The sequence below is a fragment of the Letharia lupina genome (assembly GCF_014066315.1).
Source record: "Letharia lupina isolate WasteWater1 chromosome Unknown contig_4, whole genome shotgun sequence".
NCBI lineage: Eukaryota > Fungi > Ascomycota > Lecanoromycetes > Lecanorales > Parmeliaceae > Letharia > Letharia lupina.
In genome coordinates this window covers 913,770-935,088 of record NW_023502973.1, presented here as the reverse complement: position 1 = coordinate 935,088, position 21,319 = coordinate 913,770, and the positions used below count along the sequence as shown (strand labels likewise).

The 21,319-nt window shown below is 50.7% G+C and overlaps 8 protein-coding genes across 8 annotated transcripts; 5 read left to right on the top strand and 3 right to left on the bottom strand.

Moving 5' to 3' along the window:
- Positions 1–105: 105 nt before the first annotated feature.
- HO133_007857 (uncharacterized protein) lies at positions 106–4,689 on the bottom strand (the record flags this gene model as incomplete). The annotated part of the gene is made up of 3 exons (XM_037298727.1): positions 106–3,803; positions 3,853–4,534; positions 4,588–4,689. The coding sequence occupies 3 exons, from the start codon at positions 4,687–4,689 to the stop codon at positions 106–108; spliced, it is 4,482 nt and encodes a 1,493-aa protein (XP_037156063.1).
- Positions 4,690–5,209: 520 nt separating this feature from the next.
- Positions 5,210–6,096, top strand: HO133_007856 (uncharacterized protein; the record flags this gene model as incomplete). Its single annotated transcript, XM_037298726.1, has 2 exons — positions 5,210–5,383; positions 5,440–6,096. The coding sequence occupies 2 exons, from the start codon at positions 5,210–5,212 to the stop codon at positions 6,094–6,096; spliced, it is 831 nt and encodes a 276-aa protein (XP_037156062.1).
- A 1,188-nt stretch (positions 6,097–7,284) lies between these two features.
- On the top strand, positions 7,285–8,630 carry HO133_007855 (uncharacterized protein; the record flags this gene model as incomplete). Its single annotated transcript, XM_037298725.1, has 3 exons — positions 7,285–7,558; positions 8,105–8,126; positions 8,180–8,630. 3 exons carry the CDS (start codon positions 7,285–7,287, stop codon positions 8,628–8,630), a joined length of 747 nt encoding a protein of 248 aa, XP_037156061.1.
- A 347-nt stretch (positions 8,631–8,977) lies between these two features.
- On the top strand, positions 8,978–9,433 carry HO133_007854 (uncharacterized protein; the record flags this gene model as incomplete). The annotated part of the gene is made up of 2 exons (XM_037298724.1): positions 8,978–9,224; positions 9,345–9,433. The coding sequence occupies 2 exons, from the start codon at positions 8,978–8,980 to the stop codon at positions 9,431–9,433; spliced, it is 336 nt and encodes a 111-aa protein (XP_037156060.1).
- A 2,619-nt stretch (positions 9,434–12,052) lies between these two features.
- Positions 12,053–13,291, top strand: HO133_007853 (uncharacterized protein; the record flags this gene model as incomplete). Its single annotated transcript, XM_037298723.1, has 1 exon — positions 12,053–13,291. The coding sequence occupies one exon, from the start codon at positions 12,053–12,055 to the stop codon at positions 13,289–13,291; it is 1,239 nt and encodes a 412-aa protein (XP_037156059.1).
- Positions 13,292–14,151: 860 nt separating this feature from the next.
- HO133_007852 (uncharacterized protein) lies at positions 14,152–14,937 on the bottom strand (the record flags this gene model as incomplete). The annotated part of the gene is made up of 1 exon (XM_037298722.1): positions 14,152–14,937. One exon carries the CDS (start codon positions 14,935–14,937, stop codon positions 14,152–14,154), a length of 786 nt encoding a protein of 261 aa, XP_037156058.1.
- A 700-nt stretch (positions 14,938–15,637) lies between these two features.
- HO133_007851 (uncharacterized protein) lies at positions 15,638–16,314 on the top strand (the record flags this gene model as incomplete). Its single annotated transcript, XM_037298721.1, has 2 exons — positions 15,638–16,118; positions 16,178–16,314. 2 exons carry the CDS (start codon positions 15,638–15,640, stop codon positions 16,312–16,314), a joined length of 618 nt encoding a protein of 205 aa, XP_037156057.1.
- Positions 16,315–17,198: 884 nt separating this feature from the next.
- Positions 17,199–20,607, bottom strand: HO133_007850 (uncharacterized protein; the record flags this gene model as incomplete). Its single annotated transcript, XM_037298720.1, has 2 exons — positions 17,199–19,673; positions 19,873–20,607. The coding sequence occupies 2 exons, from the start codon at positions 20,605–20,607 to the stop codon at positions 17,199–17,201; spliced, it is 3,210 nt and encodes a 1,069-aa protein (XP_037156056.1).
- Between the last annotated feature and the right edge of the window lie 712 nt (positions 20,608–21,319).

The following is a 21,319-nucleotide window of genomic DNA, read 5'->3' as shown; positions in this document are numbered from 1 at the left end:
GCCACCTGTTTGCAAACGCCTGCGCTAACGCTGGTGATGCTACTGATTTGATGCAATAATTTTCCACCAAAGGAGTATCCAAGCTCATAGTCCGCATATGCCGCTCTAATCTAGAGCCCTAATTCTGGGCCCCGTCTTCGAAAACGCCTCTTTCATTATCAGATTCACTTCCTGCCGTCTCTGCGCTTTCTCCCTATATCTCTGCACCTCTTCCGGCGTGACTTCCTGGATTGCCTTCCTGGGTGTTCCGGGTCTGTTCGTTGATCTGCCTGGAGTGTATGATTGTCCATTCTGAACGGACCTACCTCCTGAACTGGGAAACTGTTTGGACTTTGGCGATGTTGAAGGAAGCGGCGTAAAAGGAGACCCTTCCCTACTGCTCTGGCTTAGAGCTGCAGACGAGAAGCGTAGATGGCGCATTTGGGTTTCCAAAACGTCAATGTCCCCGCTCTTTCTCTCGACCATGCTTGTCATCTTCTTTATTGTATTGGTGACCGCCTCCACTGTGGGCTTCTTTAGAGGTCGGCCGTTGGCGTTGCTAGTTTCACATGATGCTAGCTTGGCTCTCAGCATCGTGATGTTCTCCTCAGTCTCAGCGAGCAGCTTCTGGAACCTCATGAATTGCTTTCGCAGTTCATGCTGCTGGGTGGCTTGTTCGAGGCGTAGTGGTGCAGTCCTTGCAGACTCGGCGACTTCGGAGTCAGATCTTGTTTCGACAGCTTTGGCGAAGTCGCCACCTTTGATTCGGAGTGCGGCAACACCTTTGCGCAGATCGCGACACTCATTGAGCTTCTTTTGCACATCTCGTATCTGGCCAGCTTCGAGCTTCTGCTCTAGCTTATCCTCGACGGTATTCAGGTCGCCTATCTCGATGAGACACCAGTCATCATCTTCAAGATCTTCTCTGGAGCGACCGCTTTGCTTGTGCAGTTCCGTGTGTCCTTTCACGAATGCTGTGAGTGATCGGGCGTTCAGTCCCAGAGTGTCGATCATTGAATTGATGTCCCGATAGACCTTTTCGATTTGTCCAGGCATGCCAGGCTTGTCGACAGCGCCAATGTAATCCTGATGAGCGAGGAATGGATCTAGTGTCTTCGTACCCTCTACTTCCGTCCCAAGCTCTTCACGCACTCTCTCATCTTCCCTGTCGCTAAGATCTTGATCCTCTTCAGCAGCTTGCTTAGCTTTTTGAGCAGCTATCCGCTCTCGTTCTTGCTTTCGTACTTCTTCTGCTGAGGGCTGAGGTTTTGACGGAACTGCGAGTTGACTCAATGTATTTTTTCGGTTCGCGAGTGCTTTGAAAGGACCAGGGGCGCTGACCGATCTCGAGTTGTCCGGTCGTAGTGAGTCTCCAGCAAGCATTGAACGCACTGGACTCGGTGATCTTGGACTCTCTTGGGTCTTCGAGGGCGGAGAAAAATAAGGTGCTGAGGTTTTACCAATCTCTCCGAAAAGAGATCTGCCAGCTTGACCACCTTGCGGTTGCGAGACTCTTGAAAACAATCCTCCCACGGGACTCTTGTCTAAAGGTCCACCGAAAGAGCTTCCAGGAGTGATCTTCGGGCTCTGAGTAGGATCTGTGCTGGGACTGATCTCTTGGGCAACGTCAACGCCGCTGCCTTCGTCATCCAAGCCCTCTTCTTCATCTTCATCTCCTTCTGCGTCTGCATCCTCCTCCTCGCCTTCATCCTCATTCTCTGGTAATGCAGCTTGTGCCTCGGGAGGGGGCTCAACTTCCTTGAGTTTAGTCTTCGATGGTAGGAAGTCAGGTGGCAGAGGAGCTTCCTCGGACGATTTAGAGGAAGTGGAGGAGTCGCCAGGCGCAAAGCTTGTCTTACTCGTTGACTCTGGCGGTACGGGATCCTCGAGACTCTTGGTTCCTATAGGAGAAGGAGTTTTTGGAGTACCAAAGCCTAAGGGAGGAGCAGCCTCTTCTTCATTTAGCGGAGAAATGTTATCGTCGTCCGAATGCGGCTCTTCCTTGATCTTTGGGGATATCTCCACAGAAGGTCGAATCGGCTGTTCAGGCTTTTTGGGCGTGTCATTTGGCGTTGTGGTAATAGGAGTTGGTTTTCCAAAGGTGAAGCTAGAAGGCTGACTGCTATGTACAGCAGCGGGAGTGGTCTTGCCTTGAGCTTGCGTTCCAAAGAGCCCGCCTGTAGAAGGTGGTACACTCGGAAATTGGAATTTGGGCGGGGTTGGCTTAGCAACTGGGGTTGTCGTTGAACTGTGCACAGGATCAGGTTGAGCGCTCTGGGCCGGAGCACTGTCGTCTTCATCCATATCTGCATCCTTCGTGTGAGGAGTAGCAGCCTCTTTCTGTGCATCGCCTAGCGCACTGCGAAAGCCGTCACCAAACATCGACTTGGATTCGTTGCCTTCGGGCTTCGGAGCCTCATTTGCTGGAGGACCATCTCCTTTAAAAGTCGTGCCGAGGGTGAAAGCAGCGCCACCGCCCCCGAAAATGCTCTTAGGTGCTTCAGCGTCCTTCTTAGACGTTGCTCCAAAGCTCGTATCTGTGCCCATGCCGGAGCCAAAGGACGCGCCTTGCGCACTTTTGCCGAATGGACTCTGTGCGGCACTAGGTGGTGCTGCGGTCATGAAGCCACCCGTTTTTGCAGCAAAAGATGCAAAGCCTCCAGAATTCGGGGCAGCAGCGGTCGCTGGCGTGTTGGATCCAAACGCATTACCAGTGGATGGGGCACCAAACGCAGATTGATGGGCGCCACTAAAGCCAGACTGCCCGAAAACGCTACCCGAAGCCGCTGCTGTTCCAGAGGACGGTGTACCCCATACGGAACCACGGTTACCAAAGCCACCAGCAGTTCCAAAAGCCGCAGCGCCCGTGGGGTTTGGACCTCTACCAGTACCGCCCATCACGCTACCCATTGGTGTGGAAGACCCAAAAGAAGGCTGTCCAAATGTCGAGCCTCCGCTCTGGGAGGTGGTAGGGGTCACTGTTGGCGCTCCGAACGGTGACTGAGACTTGCTAGCACCGAAACCGGATATTGGAGAACTCGTCATCCCAAACGCAGAGGTTGCTGGCTTGCTGAATGCGCTGCCAAAGCCGACCGCTGGGGTCGATGGCTTTCCAGAAGTACTCTGGCCAAAAGCAGGCGCTGCTTGGGTACCAGCGCTAGCGAATGGCGAGGCCTGCCTTTGGGTCTGTGGCTGTTGCTTTGTTTGAGGCCCGCCAGCGGCGACCAAACCTGGGTAGACAGTCCCTTGTCTAATGGATTCCGCATATACTATCCACCAAGAAGATAGTACGCCCTCGTTGTTCAATATCATTAGCGCCGGTAATGGGCCCTGCGAAGCATCAAATTCCTCCTTGGGCAGCGGGCGCAGTACTTTGTCTTTGCTAGAGAGATCAAAGCAGACACCTATGGGAGAAGTGTCTGTCTGATCTTTTGACATTGGCATTTGGGCACGTCTCGAATCGTCGGCCATAGCAGTTGTTGTGAAGACACTAGTAACCTTCTCGGCGGGAGCATCGTTCGTTAGAGGGGTCTTCGATCTGGTGACTAGGCCGATGTCTATAGACGTCGTAGACGCTACGACTATAATATCCTGTAGATTTGGCGGGTAATCCCTTAGGCGCTGCATGAATTGAAAAGCTGGAGACCGGTGGAGCCCAAATGGAGGACAAGGGTCAGGAAGCTTTTGAAATACCATGGATGTCTGGGGTTTGGTCTGTCGAGTAACCAGGTGATAGGTGGTTTCAGGTATCATCCCACCATCTGAAGATGAAGGGGTATGAGCGACGAGGAAAACATCGTTTTCAAGCCAAGATATTGAGGAGACTAAGAAGGTCAGCATCTATTTCATGCACGACTACACTTGGATTTTCACCATGCTGATCACCATCCAAGCCAGGTGGTCGAGAGAGTTCTGCTTTGCCTTCCCCTTCTGGTGTCATCTGATAACACGTCCCATTCCCAAGACCTCCAATCAGCTGCTTTCCACGAGCACTCCATGAAACACAGCTAACACCGTCTTTCAGGACCTGACCTTGAGGTCCACTAAAAAATTCACGGGATTTGAGGTTTGCCATTAACAATTGCCCGTTTGTAGACACTGCAGCGAATAGCTCCGCCCTTTCTGGTGTTGGATTCGGCAATAGAGCGCGAAGAGCAGTACCGTTAGTGGTGAGCTGGAACGCTGGCTCGGTAGAACCCTGCATGAGAGATCGAACATCGTAGACCGCCAGGCCTCCACCGTTTTCTGCTGATAGCACAAGAAAGCTTTCATCAGCGGAGAACGCGACCTGTGACACCCTCATGCCGACATTGAGGGTCAACTGAGGAGTAAAGGGTTTGGTGGTGCCATCCGCTACGCTTTCTGCAGAAAATCCTTGACGTACCGACTCCGTGCCGGCTACGATAACTGACTCGGGTCCAGCGGCTGCAAGGAGGCCTTTCTTTGGCGCTACAGATAGTAACGAAGCGGTAGGAGGAGGGAGGGAGTCGATGGGCCACGGGGATGGTAGTAATTGTAGTTTTGTTTCACCTGCGATCGCTTGAAAGCCAAGTGCCTTTTCAAGCAGTCAGAATCAATCAGATACTGTAGGAGCCACAGCCAACTGACCTCAGTCGATATCTCCTCCAATTCGGGACCCTGTTGTATCGGGGAGCTACTTGAGGTTCCAGCAGTAACTCCGAATGGGGAGGGGCTTGCTCGAAACGCCATTCTTGCCCTTTCAAAATTCGGAGAGACTGTTCGCACTTCTCGGCTTGAGGTCTGTTTGTTGATTTTGGCATTAGGCGTTGTTCGAGGAGGCGCTGTAAAAGAGTGTCGTCGGGCTAACACAGGAGTCCCGGTGAAGATTTTGAAGGTACGGTCCAGGATAGAAGCTGTGTTTTAGGTAGCATAAAGTATCGTTGTCATGTAACAAACAACTCGGCTGCGACGCTTTATCGAGTCAACAGGGTGAAGTGAACAGAGAGCTTGTGTGAGTCGCGCTTTGAAGCTCTTGGAAGGTCTTGGCGGCGTAAAACTAGCGCGTCTTTGTCTCAGGCAGCTCCATCCTCGTCAACTTCACTATCAGCTTCAATACTACCCCAATTCAATCAAGAGAATTACGAGAGGCGAATCATATGGTTTCTCTGTTTGAACTCGTCTGAGAACAGCCTTCACGCTCAAAGCATCCGTTTGCTACTCAAAAGCTGGTGTGTACAATCCTCAGTCAATACTTCTTCCCTCCGCCGCCATGCCTGGCTTCGACTTCTCCAACCACAACCGCAATGCAGCTCTGCACGCACAAGGAGTGCAGTTACCAAAAGCCACCAGCACCGGTACAACGATCGTTGGAGCTATATTCGATGGAGGAGTCGTCATAGCAGCAGATACAAGAGCTACATCTGGACCAATAGTAGCAGACAAGGTGCATCCACGTTCTTGATCGAGCTGTATCCTGCGCTGACAGCCATGTCGTTCTAGAACTGCGAGAAATTGCACTACATCGCTCCCCAAATATGGTGTGCAGGCGCTGGAACAGCTGCAGACACAGAATTTACCACTGCCATCATCTCATCCAACCTCGAACTCCACGCTCTATCAACAGGCCGCAAACCCCGCGTCGTCACGTGCATGACTATGCTGAAGCAACACCTTTTCCGACACCAAGGCCACATCGGTGCATATCTCGTGGTTGCTGGTGTTGATCCGACAGGGGTTGGCCTCTTCACCGTACATGCTCACGGCAGCACCGACAAGCTCCCTTATGTCACCATGGGATCTGGATCTTTGGCAGCGATGGCGGTGTTTGAGACACAATGGAAGCAGAAGATGACTAGGGAAGAGGCTATAAAGCTGACATCGGACGCCATTCAAGCTGGTATCTTCAACGATCTGGGGTCCGGGTCAAATGTTGATGTTTGTGTGATTACGGCGGAGAAGACGACACTGATGAGGAACTATATTACTCCAAACCAACGAGAATTGAAGCAGCGGGATTACAAGTTCAAGCGTGGTACCACGGCTGTGCTAAACGAGAAGATCATTACGAGGGAGGAGATCAGCAAGTACGTTACGGTACATGAGCTATCATCAGATGATGATGTAGTCGTTGTGGAGAAGATGGATATCGATGCATGAGGGCCAGGTCAGCTATTCTTGACTTCAAGGAAGCGGGCAAGTGGGGCCTGTACTATAATGCTTGTATTAACAGAACAGCTCGGTTCACATGATAGAGTCCGGTTCCAAACATCTACACACCAGCGAGAAAGAGAGCACAAACTTTTTGACTTGTTTCGAGAAATTTAGAAACCCTCACCGTTCTTGACTTAGCATACTTCTCTTCAGTTGCTAACAGTATGACCAACTAGTCACATGAGCATTGACACAGGACAGATGCCTGCAGAAAACGATGTCGCTAGACCGAGGATGGTCTAACGTTCTCACACCGTCCCTGGGCCTCGATCCTTGTATCCTTGAACACAAAAGCCCTCAAATCCCTACTGCAGAGACGATGACGCTAATTTCGAAACAATAACCGGTATGCCACGTGAACAGCTTCTACGAATGAGATCCGCCACGCTTTGCCCTCCATCAGCATGTTCACCATTGCATCAGACGTTGCAATGCTGTGATATCGCCTCATCCATAGAATTGAAAAGAGAAAGCACCAACAAATCTGGGATTGTTCAGGCATTGTGTAACGCATTTTTACCGCTAATCTGGAAGACGATGTTAGCAACCCTACGCCTCGGGCGCTGTTGTTGGCACCGCGTAGTGAATGTGAGGCGAAGTGTATGCGTATTCGACACAAAGCTCTGGACCTATTCCACAACGAGGAGACTAGCAAGCCAGGAAAAGCACGGAGTTAGCACACATCCAGAAGAAGGTAGATAATCTGACTAAAGCCAGCCGATTACGCCAACACTTCTGCAGCTGCAAGCATCGGAAGTGCCCATCCGAAAAGTCTGTCTTATGCTTCAGTGCTTTGGCGAGTCTGCGAACAGCCCCGAAAACAGCAAGAATCGATGGTCTGGATCTTGGTGGGCTGCGGCGGTTTTTTGACACTTATATGGCACTTATGGCCCTTGTTTGGCACCCGCATGACAGCGCATAAAACAGGCCATGATGCGCTGATCCTGCCGGCCTGGCCTCCGCTTTTGGAGTTTATAACAAGAAAGGACCCCACAAAATCTTGCTGCCTTTCGAACCGTAGCCACGGTCTCGTCGATTATCAGTCGTTAATTGTCGGCTGTATCAAGCCCACCACTACTCTAAAATTCAGCACACCAAAGCGAATCCTCCTCAAATCCTCTGCCACCCACCATGATGCCCTCCACTCTTCTCACAGCCGCAACCGACATCTTCGTTATCGCTGGGGCCGCTGCCGTGGCCGCCGCCGCCCTCAAACCCGCTCCCTTCAGGACCTCTCTCGGCACCGAGCATGATGACGATTCGCTAATTGCAGCGGAAACCAATGACGCTGTCAGCACACCAGAACAGCAACAATCACCTCTTGAGAAACATGCGGACGACGACAAGAAAGCGCCCACTGTGACCATCAGTGAAGTAGCTGTCACGCCCGTGGCGGAGATGCAAGGGGGTGATTTCTTTGCATGCGCAAAGGCCGCATAGAAGCCACATCACGAGCCATCGATAATTCCTGCAAAGCGTGCTACAGAGCCTGCCGCCTGCATACCGGCTCCAGCGCAACGTAATCGTAAGGGATGGGGATTTGCAAGTTCGCTTCACAGATACCATGCAACCAAAGGTGGCGGTGTTTTGCCGGCTTGGGGGCCATTGCGAGGGCCTCGGAGGACTGGTATGCTCTATGCGATGACGAAGGCTAATGATTAGACTTGGAGTAAACGATGTTTAGGCGCTATTCGCATATCGCGGATTTGGAGAACAAGGGTACTAAGGGTCGAGATATCTTTACATGCGCCCGCTCATGCTGTTGTGTCCACCCTTTCCCTTTCCTTTTAATTCGGACCTTCTCGTATATGCAAAGGCACCAATACGAGCATGCTTCCCGGTATCCAATTTTCGCTCATTTGTTTTCAATTATGGCTTCAACTACACACGGCTTTCGCCTTATCTATTATACCCTTGACCAACCCTTCTCTCTCCCTCATGCAAAACCCAACAGCTTCAAACTTCTCAAAACCAACGTATCCCCAACTCCACATCCCACTTCCAGCCCGTACTGACATTCCTCCACCAGCTCCGACATCTTCCCAATCCCCAACATCGACCTTGTCCTCAGTTTCAGCGTCTTTGGCCCCATTCTGGAAATCTCCGAACTGAACGAACTTCTGACCCGAGCTCAAGATGACATCCAGACGCTAATCAATCGGCACGGCGCCGACCTCCTTACACCCGATGATGAATTTGAACCGTGGCAAACCGGAGACATAGCGTTAGAGGTTTACAAGGTCACTACAGACGGGCGTTTGACGCTGGGCCAGTTTCGCAGTTTGATAGAAGGACTAGGGTTGTACATGATCAAGGGGAAGAGATCTAGGGAAGCGAAGTTTCGGCTGTTGAGGGAGGGAGAGATTTCGTTGACGAGCTTGGCTGGGGGGGATATTTGGTTGATTGGACCTGTGGCTGTAGGAGATACCGACCAGCCATATCGGCCTGCTGTCGCCACACACCTGCCAGTAGAGAACTAGCACTGTATCCACAACAGAAGTCTTGGTGGGATGGGCAACTCTTCGCTAGCTGCATACAAGATACATACACTAATGCGAGATATCCCTGGAATTGCAGATACCGTTACTCCTACATGCTCGCCTGCACTTCTTGAGACACCACATTCTGCAAATAGCGGATGCGACCAGCCGATGTCAAAGCGCGTTTCCCAGTCTTCTCCTGTGCTGGAATATAATTGTCCTGCCAGATCGATCTTGGTTTCCGCGATCTTGTCTCCAGCGTTTCCCCTCTTCGATCCTACCGTCTTCCTCCTTGACTCCTGTTCATATGTACGCGTACGCTTCCTCTGTTCTCGCCGCTTTTTACCATGGCGTCGTCCTACAACGGCCCTCATAAGGTGCAGACTTTCGAGCACTTTGCACAGGAGAGACTCGATAAGGACGTTGAGTCTAGCACCAGCGTTTCATCACACGCTAAAGAATTACCTCTTCGTACGTCCTTGGTTCGAGATTCAATGAAGAAGAAAATCTTCGCATACATGGACAAGGGCGACAGAAGCGCAGATATCGAACTTGAAAGCGGCCTCTCGCACCCGAGAGTCAAGCATTATAGACGTATGTGGAAGGACGAGAGGCATGATCCTTGTCTTCGGTCCAAGAAGAGGTTGAGAAGGAAGGCACGGAGCCGAGTACCATCGTATGAGCCATTTCAGCTTCTCCTACGATTAAAGTCAGCCTGTGATGAAAAGCCCGAATTGTTCCAAGTCGGCAAGAGCGTCGGAGACAAAAAGGCAAGCAAAAGCACCGCGCCGCCAGGGGACTAAAAATACGCGAGGCGAACCCGAGAAGGGAGGATGCTGAATGTAGTATACAGGAGACGATTGACATGCAGATGAAAGCATCGGACTGTTCCCATGCTACTGAAAGTCAACTCGTGATAGGACTGAGCGAGAAGCCGACGCTACGATAGCTGATCGGCAAACCAAAGGACGTACCATGAAACGTCCAGGGTCTTCTCTATACAATTTACTTCATATGGGAGTGGTTATTCCTTGTTTGCGAGGATCATGAGAGCAGTCAGAAGACTTTGCATTGGAAGGGCAGCAACGGGCGAAAGAAAATATAGAGCCATTCATCCATTCCCCTCGACTAATTTTCAAAACGTCAAAGGAGTGATCAAATGATATAACACAAGTGATGGAGACGAGATTCCATTTCAAAGGTCCTAACAAAACAGACGTAAAATACGTCCATCCAAAAGCAAACAACAGTTGCCTGGTCTCCTTTCCGCTACACCCAAACTGAGGCTTCATTGTTGCGTTCTGCGTCAAAGCTACGTACCCTTCCCTGAACAGCAAATCTCCTCTCATTTTCCTCTGAACTTCACTTAACTTTACTCGAGCAGAGTGTCATCAATCGAATCGTCGATGCGTTTTCCAGACTCCCTTCCAATCTAACATTGAGGCCACATCCGCGAGGGACTGAATCAGCGAAGGGAACGCAACTTGGCTTTGTACTGTCTGTGCGAGTAGAAGGATTTTGGAACAAGAGAGCCCCATTATCCAAGTTCCTGGACACTTACATCCATCTTTCGCGTCCAGACACTGCCAACTAAGTACACACCCGAAGAAACGAATCTAGTCTGTAATTCGCTCAGGAAAAGCCGCCTACAGATCTACGTTGCAGAATTCCATCCCTGGTGAGCCATTAGTGGGTAAGCAAAGCCAAAATTGGACCTCGCACCAGCGGTATGTCAGAAGAATCGACTGTCAATGTTCTCAGCACTCGGCAATCAGCAACATCATCACCGAAAATATCACAGCAGTCATGCCGCAGGTCTTCGCAATCTCGCTCCAGCCGGTGCAGCAAATCGTCAACCCAAATCTCTGCTCTTGATCTTGACCATCAAGCCCGCGAAGAGTCAAAAGCATCCCAGAATGATGTACGTTCGGTCACTAATTTATTTCCAACATTCAGCGAAGGTGGAAGAGTGGATGAGGAGAATCAGGGATGACCGTTCTTGACAGGACACGAGGTCTGTCGGCAGCGCTTTTCGTTTCCAAACCAAGAGGAACACGTGCAGGATCCACCTTCAACAGACATCGAAGGGTCATCACAGAAACCATCCTACACCGATGGGGAAGGCCAAATTTGGACAGTAAACGATGGCTCTGAAGATTGTTTGGCGATCTTTCTTACCGAGGAGTTGATACAAGAAAGCAGAGCTGGAGGCCTGCGAAAACCTAACTTGGCAACTACATTGACCGCGACAAGCTCGAGGATGGCTGTTGTAACGACGATGGCTACTGGATGAAAGGGAAGCGGCCAATTCAACCGGACGTGAATCCTCAGCAACGCAAAGAGCGTAACAAAGCCCGGGCAACTAAAGTTTCTCAAGAGGCTTCAGAGATGCTAGGAAGCAATAAAGCCGTGAACTTTGACGACTGGTACGCAAAGACAATCTTGCCAACGTTAGTGTCAGTGTAGTAGACTTGATGACTATGTCGATGACTTGCAGAAATGGAAGGAGTACCGCAGGGTACTCTACTCAGGGAGAACAACATGAATGCTCCCTTGACGGATGATCTGTGGACTGTAGATATCGGCAATTTTGCAAGAAGGCGGTCCTTTCAGCACGTGCGTTTCAGAGTACAACACAAATGAAGAATTGTTGACAAACGTCCAGTGAGTTAGGGTGGCAGGACGCTGAACCGCCATGATCGCATCTGAATATGAGAGGGAATTGATGCGACTGTTTTTGCTACTTTGAAATTCAAGAACGGCTACAAATAACGATCAGCTCAAAAGCTTAAAAGAAAGGAGATGATACAGTCCCTCGAGCTCAGTCAGACGTCACAAGGTGCAGCTGAAAGACAAAGAACAACAAGCACCTCGAGAAATCAGACGAAGCCTCCTCCTTTATTCCCACTTATTCTGACCATTTCTTCTCGCTTCGGATACTACAGCGCTTTCTTCCTCACTGTACACCTGTCCAAACCTCTCCTCTTCTCTTGACCTACACCAAGCAGCACAGTATGTAGAAGTGGACCATCATGCAGGCGATGTTCGATCTAGCCTAAGACTGAGCGTTCAATACAATTTCAGAAAACAAGCCACACTCTAGAGCTGGTAGGGTCAAGTCGAACCAGACCCATGCTCTGAAATCTGGCATTCTTCTGATGAGGAGTTTTGCTTTCAAGACTTCTTTCTCGTGGCACAAAGACTAGACAAAGGATGCTAAATTGTCAAAGGGACAAGGGAGTCCCCTGGAAAAAGATCAAATTATTACCTTGCGCCTCCCCGGCTCACGCTCTGTTAATATTCGATGAATACTCGAGTCAGCGAGAATTCTCAGTACATCTTTATCAAATCTCGGGCAGATCCTCTTAGTCTTCAGTGACAGCGTCAACAGATATATTGAGCGGAACATAGCGACGCCTACCATGGACAGTGGAGTTAGCACTGACTCCCAAGAGCCTGTTGTTGGAGCCTCTGACTCTACAGACTACCAAACATCGTTGGTCGCGGAAGGACTGGATGTTCATCCATTCTGGTCATCAGCCAAAGCGGAAGGATTGGAGGATCCTCCACCTTATACAGCTGGACCGAGTCGCATCATCTCGGCGAATGATGGCACCAAGGACTGTCTGGCTCTTCTTCTTACGCCAAACTTGGTTGCAGCTCTCAATCAAATCACACACGACATCCTAGCATTGGAACGAAAGGATGGAGCGCTTGAAAAGATTGAATCGGAAATCACCGACTTGTCATGTAAAGCGGGCAAGGCGAAAGAGACAATAAGAAATTCGAGGTATCAAGAACGGGCGGAAGAGATGCAGCTGGCCTTGGAAATATTGCGATTAAAACAGCAAGAAGCCGAAGAGCGTAAGATCCATCTAAATATCGAATTGGTGCCTCTGGAAAACAGTCTGAAGTTTTCAAGAGGTCAATCCCAAGGAATCTTCGAAGAAGCTTTGCTCGAAGCATGCTTACTAGACCCACCAGAGCCGGCGAGTCCACCTGTACTCCACGACGTGGATGACGATGTCTCGTCTGGAGCCTGTTCATCCGCCCCGAGCATGTACGAGGGCACCGAGCCTACTCCGGAACAGCAATTGCTCCGAGAGGCCCATATGGATGTCATCGAAAGCTATGACACGCTGAGGACCTACCAAGCCAGATTCGATGACCGGCAAGCCGATTACGAACAAAAGCTGGCGGATTTCCAACAGGCCGAGGCCGAATCCGAGTGCACCCGGACCCATTTCGATCACCAACACATCCAGCACGTCCGAAATTTGACGAGGGATCTGATTTCTGCCGAACAGGGATACAGAACAGCAAAGGCGAAGGCTCGGGTGGTGGAGGTGGCTGCAGACCCCCACGACCTCAACGCTGATTTCGGCTACCTTGCCTATGACGGCGATCGAAGGAGCGACGACGTGTCGACTGAGCCGGACATTGGTCGTGAACGCATTGAGACTTGGTCGCGTGGTGTTTTGTCCGACCAGGATGCGGAGATTCCGGAGAATCAAGAGCGCTTGGATCTTGACGATTGGAATGCAAGGCCGGTTGAGATCATGGACAGTATCAGTGCGATCGATTGTGATGAGTATGTCGACGAGCTCAATGACTGGAAAGAGCACTGCAGGGTTCTCAGGGAGTATCTATCGATTCAATGAATCCAGACGGGAGGCTTGTAGGCTGTAGATATCAGCGCTCTTGATAAGTGGCTGTCAATGTATGCGAGAAATTTCGATACTTTGGAAAGCCATTTTGAATTTGAGATATAGATCGCAATCATTATTCGAGCAAGCACTAGAAGAGGTGGGTCTCTTGCATTTTGATTCACAGACTTTCGAACCCCTAGCCAGCTTTCGTAATGCGCAGGAGTTAACGGCCTTCAAATATGGAGCAGACACGCGGATCCCCCCGCGTCCTCAACACGAACCAGTATACTCTTTCCTAAAAGACATCCAGCCAGTGACTGCCGAAGATGGAATTGCTCGTTGCAGAATCCTCAAAGCTGTGGAGCAAATGCAGCGTAACATGGAAGAATGTCAGGCAGAGCTGGACTGTCGAAAGCAATATTACATCAGGGATCTGGCAACAGTCCGGCAAGGATTGGCAGCTGGCCGCAAATCAACGTCGATTGCAGATTGGCAGGGAAAGCGAGTACCAGAGGCTTATTGAGCGATATTCCTTGGGGCTGCACTTAGAGATCCTTGGGTGCTTTCGACATCCTCGTGTACATTGGCGCGCTAACGCTCCTTTATTTGATAACATTGTGGAAAAGGCTTCTCAATTGAGTCATTCTGTAGTACAAAAGACTATCATCCAACACAAGACACGCCCAAAATGTCGAAAACGAAACTGAAACCGGGGAATAACAGACATGTCAAGACACCGACACTCAAAACCCAATCAAGAACATGGACCCTGTTCCATGAAAGTTGCCTGCTGGAAAAGCCGCGTGGAATGTGTTCACTCTTTGTCAGCGTTCGGCGGTCAAAGCATACCTGTCTAGCCCTGGACAAGGTCTCTACCGAGTCGCCCTGAACTTCTGAGTCGCGTCATTGCAGTGGTTCAAAAAGAGAGGCAGAGATTTCGCGTTCAAGTCTCCCTCAATGGAACACTCGAGACCATAGCCCCGCGGAACAAGACGAGTGAAGTGAATGGTACTCATAGTCTTATAATGCGGTGCGTGATCTCCAAGGTCGGCATAGAGATACGGATGCGGTCCCTCCTGCAATCTCTCCGGGTTCTTAGGACCGTGGGACTTGTCAAAGATCGATACGTGCTCTTCCTGGTAGTCCCTGTTCTTATTCCGCAACCCTCTGTGGCGGTGAGTGTAGACCGGAGCGGCCAAAAAGTGGCGGTGGAACTTCGCTGCCACAACGAAGATACGCACTTTGGTGTGGATGTAGCCGTGCTTCCATTCTGAGACAGACCTGTCGTTCGTGATGTCGGATTTGCCGGACTCAAAATCATCGCCCTTGGGGCCCGTGCTGTTGGTCGTGGCGCCGGCTTGCCAGTCTTGCTCATGCAAAGGTGCCCTGATGATCATGCCGACTCTGCAGCGGTCTTTGTCGAGGATTTGTTTCTTCATCTTCGTCCAATTCAGGTCCATGCGGGCGAACTTTTCGGTTACTTTCGACATGGTAGCATTTTGCATTTTCGCAGGTTGCATTCCTTGTGCCCTACTGGCACCCAGGTTCTGGGGAGCGCGAGGGATGCTTGAGTATGGCTGACCTCTTGGTGGTGCAATGGGGCATCGTCTCTTGGAGCTAAGAGCGTTGCTGTAGGACACTCTCGGTGGTCCCGGCATAGTGCTGGAGCTTACACTCTGCACGCTCGGCTTTAGATGTACTAGGTAGACTCCCAGAGTCAACAGTAAGTATTCCGATTTGTGAGCTGAAAAGCTGAAATCTGGCTTCTGAGGCGTCCTATCTGAGAGAAGCAGGAAGGCACGCGTGGTGATCCCCTAGATGCGAAGGGAGCAGGAGGCGTATTGTAGCTGCTTTCAGTGCATGTAGAAAAGTCCACAACAACATAATGACAACCGGTACCTTTCAAGATGAGCATGCAGCCCAACTACCTGGTCTCCATTGACCATCGCAAAGCATAAACAAAGAGTCTACGTGAAGAAACAAAGAGGAACAAAGCAGAGAGCAAACCGCGTGAAACTAGTATGCTTTCATCAGAACATCAAACCATTTGCCTTTCTCTACTGCTGCACACGTCGGCCTGCCATTCCGTAGAGGAAATCCGTTGCGATTTCTAGCTTACCACAAGCTGTTGTACACTTACACAACGAAAAACATGTGAATCCCGCAACCACAGCCAATACCATTCTGGCGTAGTCCCATGATCGACGCCTCTACAGGGAGGATCCAACTGGGCAGCATCGAAACAAGCCTGCAAAAGACAAGCGCTATGGATCGTCCAAGTCAAAGCGATGGTAGTAGTTCAGGAGCAGACCTCGCAGATCTCGTAGGGCAAGAACCGGCGCAAAAGACTAGCGTAACATGAGCAACAAACTTTTCGAACAAGAGGAGGACAGATTACTCTCGACTGAGGACAGAAGAACCACTGCGAGTATAAAACCAGAACCGATCGACTGGGAACCGCAATACACGGAGGGTCCAAGCCGCATTGTGTCCCAATTCGATGGGACGAAAGATTGTTTAGCATTGCTCCTCACCGAGGAAGTCGTTCAAAACATCAAGAAGATCAACCGACAAAACCGAGCTGCTGAAAGGACGGGGAGGGTGGTGGATGCTGCTCAAACAAGAACTCTAGTTCTGGCAAAACGGCTTGATGGAAAAGAAATCATTCTCGACGGCGCCGAAGACCGAGGAGAGGCGGACCAAATTCGGCTTGAGGTAGAACAGTTGCGGTCAGAGCTGAACGAAGCCGAGGAGCAAAGAGACGATTTTAAGAACGAGCTGGAGAGTCTCAAGTTGACCCTTGAGTGTCCAAGAAAAGATCTGCAAGTCACACTCAAGCGTGCGTTGAAGATGTATCCCTGCTGGGGCCGGAAGAACCTGATATACCTTCTTCAATAGAAAAGGGTAGCAAGTCAACTGATTCGGGTCACAACTCAATCATCTCGAACAGCAGCAAGAGCATTGACCCAGGGTCCGAGGAGCTTCTCCGACTTGGAGCCGAGGGCAACATGCGACAGCTACCTGACTTTAAGTGAAGCTGAGGCAAATTTCGATAATCGGAGGTCCAGACTACAAACGGGAGCTATCGAACTATCATCAGCTCATCGCCACGGGAAGAATCAACCATACAATGACTGATTTCGACCGGCATGACATCAAGCATGTCAAAAGCAGCTGACAAGGAACCCGATCGAAGCCGAGAAGTCGCACAAGGCGGCAAAAGCTCAGGCCCAAGCCTTGGGAGTGCCTCAGATACAATACGATCCAAACCCGTACTATGAGGGTGATGATGATGGCTGTTGAATAAGTCAAGAGGTCCCTGAAGAAGTTCGATCGGACCTAGAGCGCATCGCAAAGTGGCTATCTTGCGTGTCTGATGCCGAAGACTCGACGATGTTGGGGAACGGCAGTAGGGCCGTGGACGTCGACGATTGGGACGCCAGGCCAATTGATGTGACCGACAGTGTCAGTGTTGTAGACCACAAAGGGTACGGGTGTAAAATTGGCAGTTGGCAAGAGCACTGCAGAGACTTGAGGGAAGGACAGACAATTCAACGGCACCCGCAGGCGGAAGATAGGTGGACTGCAGGCGTGAGAATGCCACATGGACGACGTTCTTATTAGGATGTATACAGTTGTCAATGATGCATAACTCTTGCGTAACGTGTTTTTCAGATGAAAACCATGCTGTACGAAGGACTTGCATTGAGTAGTTTAAAGTCATTCCTCCAGGACCGGTGAACACCGAGCACCAAGCAGATCAGAAAGCTGAAGCTATTATATACCACAGACTCCCATAACGTACATATGACGTGTGTCATTGGGAATATGTCGCTCGTAACGCTCCTCAACGCCATCGACACAAAATATATTACAAAGTGGTATCATTATCTATTCATCCATCCCCAAGAATCGAATGCTATGTCTTCGAAAAGTTCTTCCTCGATATCCACACCCCGTCCTTTCCTAAACCCATATATCCACTACCATCCTTGCCCACATCTCCAATCCTCCCATCTACGCTTTGTGCACCGGTCCCAACACCATAGACCTGACTCAACTCGACGTTTTTTCGATAATCTCTTTTCTTCTTCTGCTTCATTTCCATGCTGCCATTTACCCCATTTATCTGCTTCTCCGTTTTGCCGCCTCCGCCCCCAAATATTTTCTTCCATCCTTTCTTCTCCCGCGTTATACCATCGCCGGTCTTGGCTCTTGGGAGTGCGTCCATGCTTCCTTTTCCCCTTCCAACGGCAAAAGGTGGAGGTGGGCTAGACTCACCTCCACGGTTCTCCGTGGCTATATAAGCGCGGTTGAAGAAAGCGCCTGCCGAGGCTGTTGCTGGAGTGCCTGGTTCCGTCTTGGTGCCCGGATGCGGCGGAGAGGGTGGAGGAGTTGAAGCTAAGAAATCGAGGAGAGCTTGTGATGAGGCAGGGTTCAAGTAAAACGGTGTGTTATTTGTGGCGGTGGTCTTGTACTTGGGATTGGACTCAGGAGGATAGTCTTTGGAGGCTTCTCGGGAATGGTTGCTGGTTGTGGGTGCTGTTGTGTTTTGGAATTGAGATGGAGCAGCTGGGGCAAAGCGAGAGGGTGGAGGAACCTTTGGAGACGTTATGGTTGCATCACTGGTTTTCGGCGAGCGCACTGTAGCTATTGGAGGTGGCGTCGCACCTTGCTCAGCTCTCGAGGATGTTGTAGAGGGCGAGGGAGATGAGGCTGCCGTAGATGCGGAGGGAGGTTCGGGAGTCCGATGGGCTGGGTGGATTCCCAGTTCAGATTCAGCGGAAGCGGTATGTGCTCGAGCCACTAGACTAATCGCTGAGTCATTCTGGTGTAATTGGTTTGGAGTCGGAGATCTTTTGGTCTCAGGCGACGATAATCGGTTGGGGTATGGAGAGCTTATAGCGGTCTGGGCGCTAGAAAATGTAGGTGTAATGGATCGTGTATTAGGGTTGTAGAGTAGAGAACTTGATCGTTTTGGTGGTACCATGCCTTCTGTCTGCCGTTGCGATAGATCAGGATTTGAGTGCGTGAAGGCGTCTTGGCTTTTGTAATGGCGAAGAGGAAGATCGTTCGCATTTTTTGTAGCAAACCTGGTGTGTCGAGCTTTCTGGAGCAACGGATGTGCAGTATTTACATTTCCTTCCGAGTCGTCGAGCGCCGCAACAGGTTTAGCATAACGAGCCATTGGTGGCAATTCTGTCCTAGCGGGTGACTCTATTTGTTGAGAGGGGCCAGCTGGTACAGCACTGTCCAGAGATGGTGTTCGAGAATGCCCTGGTAGCCACGCGGAGCCAGCTGGCATTGCACGGTCAAGGGAGGTTGTCCGAGAATGCGCGGGGAAAGCCGGTACCCCATAAGAACTCTGAGTGGGGACATTTTTTCCCGCTCTGGTGTAGACTGGACTATCCCCACGGTCAGGGGGAAAATCGCTGGTTTTCATTGGCGATGTTGGACTTGCAGAATAAGTCGACATACTCATGGCTTGAGCTTTTCGAGTCGAGGAAGAACGTGCGACGATAGGACTGGAGGGGCGATTTTTTGGCGTAGGTTCGCCAGAAGGACTTTGTATTGGCAGATTGGTGCTGGAAAGCGCGTTTTCATCGTTTCGTTGAAACGAAGGCTTCATGCGGAGAAGCGAACGGGCTTGCTCAGTGATTGATCTCCTTCTCGAAGCCGATCGTTCTGGGACTGGAGGTCTGGATGCCGCTGCCATCCCTGCCATTACTTGAGCTGGAGTCTTAAAGTGCACCACAGTATTGGGACTTTTGGCGCGTGGCTCCGTCTCCTCGTTTTCGCTTTGAAGATGGTCGTTCGGCGCTGGTGACGGAGTCTGAGCTGACCTCACCGGTTCCGGGCTTCTAACCGTCCTAGTAGGCTCTGGACTTCTGACAGGTCTCAGCGTTTGTGAACTTTTGGTTGATAAATCTGGAACAGGACTTCTGGCCGATCTCACCGGGTCTGGGCTTTTCGTTGACCTTATCGGTTCTGGACTTCTCGCCGTCCTTGTTGGCTCTGGGCTTCGGACGGGTCTCAACGTTTGTGAAGTCTTCGTAGACAAGCCCGGTTGCTGACCTCGCGCAGTCATTGATGGTTCAGGACTTCGTGACGGCACGACAGGATTTGGACTTCTAGCTCTCGGCGCAAGATCACGCCTCATGGCTGGACTGGCTAGCCCTGCTTGTGTCTGTTCCATCCGAGGAGAGGATGTGGCGGACTCATTCACTGAGGTCTTAATAAATCTTTGGGATGAAGCTGTGCGAGCAGCAGGATCAGGACCTGTCGGCAATGTCTTCAATGGCGATCTAGGGGGAGTTGCTGTATGCTGTGGACTCTCAGCGCGTGGCTCGACATTGTACCTGCCGTTGACCGGCCTCGAAGGAGGCACCTGGCTCTGTTAGCTAAAGTAGACGCATTCTTGTCGGAAATTAGCTTGCCAGATTCTTTCGACTTGCAGCACCTGCTCTTCTTTGCATCTCTGCAACAATGGTTCCCAGTTGAACGAGAGCCTTTCGCAGATGTCCCCCTTTTGATTGTAGAGTCAAAAAAGCCCTCGTCCATCCCTCGGTATTCCCGATCATGGCTAGGTATACAGAGTCGTGTTCTTCTGTTCGATCCTCCCACTGCTTGTCGACTCTCGTCATGTATTTTGCAAGCTCCCTTGTCGCATCTAGGCCCTTTTGTACATCTTTCAAAGCATCGTTCATAGCTGCTGCTGTTCGGTCTATTATATGTTCGATCTTCTCGTTACCTTCGACAATCGCTACACGGAAAGGCCGATCTGCGAGCATCTGATCGAAGACTTGGCCATGCTCCAGTGGGAGTTTGAGGTATCGTATGCGCTCATTGATGTCGTTCTGGGCTAGATCAAAGTCTTCGGTGGTCCGCTCGAGGAAGCCGTCGACTTCATCGACGTGTGTCTGTAGTATCTTGAGAACCTCCTCATCCGATTTGGCCAAGCCCTGCTGCAGAAGATGCATCCCAAATGAGATCTGAGCTACAAGCTTCCACAGCGGATGGAACTTTTCTCCCGGTTTTTGCTTCCAACGTCCCGCCACTGTGCGCTCGTATTCTTGCTGTTCCAGCAGCATCTTCCGCCTCGTCACCGAATCTGCCTTGGAGTATCGATCTGGCACCTCTGGCTCGTCATCGTTCATGGTCTCGTTCATAGATTCCTCAAAGGCGCCTTGCATTGTAGGCACCGGATGCACGGGGGGGGCGGTATCAAACTCGCTTTCGGAACCACTCTCCATATCTTCTTCTGCCATGGTGACAGGTATGTCCCACGCACTGCTCTCCCTCCCCTCTTCTATTGTAGATATTACCATTATGTATGTCTTGCTTGCCTCGGTGTCACACGGGCGGATCTATGATGTTTCAAATGCAGGGAAGCAAAGCGCGGACCACTCGTTTTTGTCGGATTGTGGGGGTGGAAGGGTAGGGCGTCGGGTCCTCCTTCTGTGGGTGTGGTGTCAGTCGCTGGAACCGCATCGCTGAAAATAGCCCATGTGGAGAAGCGGTCCAATGCAAAAGGCAACGCGTAAGAGCAAGAAGCGATGTAAAGCGACGTGCAGGTACTCTAGAATGAGCTTTGGAAGGAGGGCGAGGGAAGACAGCTGTTCGCTCGCAAGGTTCATTACATGATGATGAGAAGATAGAAGATTGAAGCGGTGTCTGTAATTAATCGTCAATGCAATTTCATAAAATTTGGACGAGCCGTCTATCCAAGGTGACCAAATGAATAGGCTTAGGGAAGGGCCTGGCAAGGGTCCTTGCTACGCCTTCGGGAGCATTGACTTAGCACTTGTCATTCAAAGCTTCCAAGCTCAACTAAACCTACTAGTGGGAATGATTTGTGTTTCGAAATCTGCCCCTGTCAGCCTGACACGAAATATCTCTCTCATACAATACCCGTGACGGTCAATCTCATCTTGGGTGGTAGATAACCCATCTATATTGGCGAAAAAGCGCGTGCCAACGTCTTTTACCACGTTAACAGCTAGCGAAACCACGTATCAAAATACTATCGGCTTTATTTAG